Source organism: Andrographis paniculata, unplaced genomic scaffold (assembly GCF_009805555.1).
Source record: "Andrographis paniculata isolate CXL003 unplaced genomic scaffold, ASM980555v1 Contig65END, whole genome shotgun sequence".
Classification (NCBI taxonomy): Eukaryota; Viridiplantae; Streptophyta; class Magnoliopsida; order Lamiales; family Acanthaceae; genus Andrographis; species Andrographis paniculata.
Window position 1 is genome coordinate 5113984 of NW_026137601.1, and position 4765 is coordinate 5118748.

The 4765-nt window shown below is 29.8% G+C and overlaps 1 protein-coding gene across 1 annotated transcript; it reads right to left on the reverse strand.

The window, feature by feature from the left end:
* Positions 1 to 789: 789 nt before the first annotated feature.
* On the reverse strand, positions 790 to 2730 carry LOC127262263 ((+)-neomenthol dehydrogenase-like). Its single transcript, XM_051290876.1, has 5 exons — positions 2570 to 2730; positions 2230 to 2476; positions 2077 to 2163; positions 1824 to 2003; positions 790 to 1255 (listed from the first exon to the last, which is right to left on the reverse strand). Exons 1-5 carry the CDS (start codon positions 2587 to 2589, stop codon positions 878 to 880), a joined length of 912 nt encoding a protein of 303 aa, XP_051146833.1. The 5' UTR covers positions 2590 to 2730; the 3' UTR covers positions 790 to 877.
* Between the last annotated feature and the right edge of the window lie 2035 nt (positions 2731 to 4765).

Genomic DNA, 4765 nt, shown 5'->3' on the forward strand with positions numbered 1-4765 from the left:
TTGTATTATAAGAGACTAATAAATGTATTTTTGTCATTTTCTATTTATTTGTACTATATTTTGATTTAATAATTAATATTCAAAAATCAATACAAAAAAACCACTGTATAATTTGTGGCTGAACGGAGGTAGTATTACTGAAAGTAAATTATAATACAATACAAAATCATATATTAGGTTAAGATAATTAATTAAAAATTTATAAATTAGAAAATTTAAAATATAATTAAATGTGTAATTTTTTTTAGAAAAAAAAAATAACATAAGATGTGGAACGGATGAACAAAAATATAAACAGTAGACGTGTGTCCGAGAAAGTATAATATAACTAGATATTCATATTCTTACAAAAATAAATAAATGTACTCCATCTGTCCCGCTAATTTGTCCATCTTAACTGGAGCACAAAGTTTTATATATTGTGTAATTAGTAAGTAATTAAAAAGTGTATTAGTAAAAAGAAAGAATTGACAAATTATGTGAGAACCGGAGAGAGTAATATTTTTTAGACGAACAAATTTCAATAAATAATTTAAAAATAAAATTGAAAAGATAAGTTAACACATCGAAAAGTATTCGGGAAAATGGTTTTGAATATACAACATGCCACACAATGAATAACTTTTCTTTTGATTTTGAATAGTAAAATTTTGAATTGAAATAGTTATTTGATGTAATATAAACATGTATTAATGTAATATTTTAACTGTAAAATTAAATTTTAATACAATATAATAAATAAAAAATAGATATTTAATTTAATTTTTTACGAAAATAAAGTTGAAATAGTAAAATTGAATGTAAAATCTTACCAATGAACGTACCCTACGTAATTCAACAAAGTATACATATATATTTATACATACATATATATCACTTAGAGCTCGACGAAATCCTTTTGGACAAAGAAGCAGCCGGAAGGGCCACCATCCGGCAGCAATGCAAGCTTCACAGGGCCAGCGGCGCCTTCTTTCACCGGCACTGTCCCCGTGTTTTTGTTAATATCTGTTTTCACGTAACCCGGGCACACCGAGTTCACCCGAAAGCTCGGGTATTGCTTAGCAAGAAGCTTTGTGTAGGCATTTATGGCTGCTTTTGAGACTATGTATGCTCCCATGTAATTAGGCCAACCTTTGCCTTCAAGTTTCCCTTCTTTGAAATCCTCGAGGAATCCTCTCACGACTTTGTCGATTCCCTCTTCCGTCAAGTTTTCCTCATCCTTCAAGATCCCTTTCGCCCATTCGCTCGGTATGTACTAAGAACATAAAACAATGAGGTTTGAAACATGACGATGATGTTGGGCTATATATATACATATATAGGGAATAGTTACGGTGCTGATTCATACTGATTTTTCATATCAGCATGCGTTATATACACAAACAACAGACATTAGTATTACAAATAGCACATGTTGTGTATAATAAAGGGGTGTGCTATTTTTTAATAATAATAAGTGTGTTATATACAAGTATGTCATGTGCTAAAATCAACTATTGTGTGTGTTGTATGAGACTAGAGCATGTGTTGTTAGTTCATGTGTTGTATTTCTATTATATTAACATATATAATGTGGTGTTTGTAGTAATATTGTGTGCTGTTTGTAGTAATAATTTATGTTGTTGAGACTATAGCATGTGTTTTTTGTTCATGTGTTAGTATTTGTATTATATTAACATACATAGTGTGCTTTTTTTGTTTATTTATTGTATTTGTATTTGTATTATATAATGTGTTGTCTAATAGCACATGATGTGCTGTTCAGCAAAATGCGGAATTTAAAATTCAGTACTGTAGCTGCCGCTATATATATAATATGGTACCTCAAGATTCCCCGCAGAAGAGGATACATTTACGATTCTTGGCGAGTTTGAGAGGCGGAGAAATGGAAGAAGAGCTTTTGTTGTCCTTTTGTACCCATAGTAGTTTGTTTGAATTGCTTGCGCCCCTAAGTCGTAGGTATCATTCGCAATGCTACTCCAATCTATAGTAACTTTGCCTGTCTACAAGAGAAGAGAAGTTTCTGTTTTAGGACATAACTTTTAGGTGACATAGTCATTGCGCATCTGAACTTACTGCAACAACATCAGCCTCGGCCGTAGCCCTGGTCGGGTCTAGAATCTCCCACTTCACATCGGATCCGAGAACTGCTGCATTGTTCACCTGCAGAGCTTTGTCAACAAAGATATGTCCTAACTATTAAGGGGGGATTCTAAATTTAGGCTGTACCAAGATATCGAGCTTTCCAAATCGGGACTCAATGAATTCAGACAGGGCTGTGGCTGAATCATCCTTGGCCACATCTAGTCGATGAAAGATCAGATGATCGGAAAGGCCAGACGCGGCGAGTTTCTCGACAGCTTCAAGGCCTTTGTTTTCGTCCCGAGATGTCAGCACCACGGTGATGCCCTGAGACGCCAGCTGCCGACATATCTCCAAACCGATACCCTTGTTTGCCCCGGTGACAACTGCATACCTGCGAGGGCGACGGTAATAAGCTTAGATCGAATCGATCGATACCATCATGTAATGTAAGAAAAGGGTTATGCAAGAGATTTCGTTGGCTTACCTCTTGGTGGCTCCGGCCATGAATGAAGATTAGGTGGATTCGACCACAAGTATGTTTGTGGCTGCAGTGCCTTGGCCTTTTGTGGCCTCGATGTAGATAGTATATCTCCAAGTCGATTCACGTTGGTAGAAATAAACACTTCTTTACTATTGATATTAATTTGTTTTTTACTTGGATATACTATAAATTTAATAGTAATGTATAAAAAATGTTATATTAAATTATTTTTTCAATTTCACAAAATCTTCCTAATCCATTTTAAATCACAATAAAATAATAGCGCTTTATTTAGATAGTCATATTTCATCTTAATGGTAGTAACTTTAGAATTCTCCCACCTGTATAGCAACAAATGATTAATGGGCCACCATTTATATTACTTCTTCCGTCCCATAACAAACTATCAATTTTTTCATTTTAGTCTGTCCCATAATAAAGTATTTATTTATTTATTTATTTTTAGTAATTATACTATCCATCTAACATTACAAATACCTTTATAACTTACAATATATTACACAAATGTCATTACGTTTATATCACACCATACTAATAATAAGATTATTTTAGTAATTTCTACTTTATTCCTACTACATCCCAATATAATACTAGTATTTCTAAAACTACGTAGAAAAAACAAATGGATACTAGTTATGGGACGAAAAGAGTATAAATAATTGTAAAAAATATTTTTGTTAAATTGTAAATATCTATATATCAAATAATTTTAACAAAGAAGTAAAAATAATAATAAACATAATCTACAATATATGATTATATTGAAAATATGGTCGTGAACATGACCTAAAACATGACCCTGTTGAGAACATGGTTGTATTGAGAACATGGGTAGGAACATGACTTTGTTGAGAACACGGGCAAGAGCACGACCGCATTCAGAAGTGCAGGGTAATCAACACGGCCGTGTTGAGCCCAACACGGCCGTATTGGCGGCCAGTCACCTCCTGTGTCATCCACCAACACAGCCGTGTTGAGTCCCATTCAACCATCTTAGGACTAAAATTTATAAATTTTCATTTAAGTGAGACCAAAATTGATAAATTTTTTTAATAAAATCAAAATTAATAATTATGATATTTAATAGGACCAATGATTTTTCCTCTATTTTTTAGAATAACAATTGAGAACTAATATTAGAAGGACCGAGTGAATATATACTCTCTCGTTACCTTCGCAAAATATTTATTTTGTTATTGCATCATTTTATTAAATATTAAAGTATTTTTACATTTGTCTAATATTTTATACTACTCCTGTCCGGCTCAAGTGTCTCATTTATTTTTTGTGTTTTAATTTTAAATATTAATTATTTTATCAAAACGTAGTACAAATTGAGAAAAAATCACAAAAGTATTTTCATTAGTGTCTTATAATACTAATAGAAGAACATTTGTATAAAAATTTATACAAATATAAGGATATTTTTAATGTTAAGTACAATGATACAAAAGATAAATGTAACCCTTAGATGCGGACGTAAAGAGTATAAATATTTTTATATTTGTATTATATAACACTAATACAAATATTTTTATTTTTTATTTTGATTCGTATTACATATAAATATAATATGAATATCAATATTTCAATAAAAAAAAACAAATACATATAATCTACGTTATCTTAAAGTATTTTATATAATAATAGATTAATATTTTTTATATTTATTATATAAAATTTTATTTTTTATATAAATATTTATATTGATTATATTTGCATAATAAAATGTAAAATTATATTTATAAAATCAAATGTAATTTTTTTATATAATATTAAATAAATATTTTAAGTCATCATCACCCACATTATTTATTATATACTTATAATATAAAATTATCAAAAATACTTTAAATTTAAAGGTGTGTTTATTTTGTGTTTTGGTTTGATTTTTTATTTATTATTTTTTTACGTGAATTATAGAGAATTGTGTAGATAATATAAAAATAATAATATATAATTTTTGTTGGAAAAAGATACTCAAATTTTTTTGTTAAACAAACAAAAACCAAAATTTTCTTTTAATATTTCTATCTAAACGAAGCCCAAAACTTTCACAAAATCTTTTATACAGTCCAAAAACTCCGAAAAATTGGAAAGGAATCCTATCTCTAACTCTCATTACCCATGAGTGCTTTCATTAGGAATTTTCATCCGAAAAAAGTGATTGGTATTTTT

Bases quoted from the DNA above. Each gene is read 5' to 3' on its own strand.
- LOC127262263 (XM_051290876.1), bottom strand. From the start codon at position 2,589: ATGGCCGGAGCCACCAAGAG. The intron at 2,477-2,569 runs GTAAGCCAACGA...TCGCCCTCGCAG, and splicing joins ATGGCCGGAGCCACCAAGAG to GTATGCAGTTGTCACCGGGG. The intron at 1,256-1,823 runs GTACCATATTAT...TTATGTTCTTAG, and splicing joins CTTCTGCGGGGAATCTTGAG to TACATACCGAGCGAATGGGC.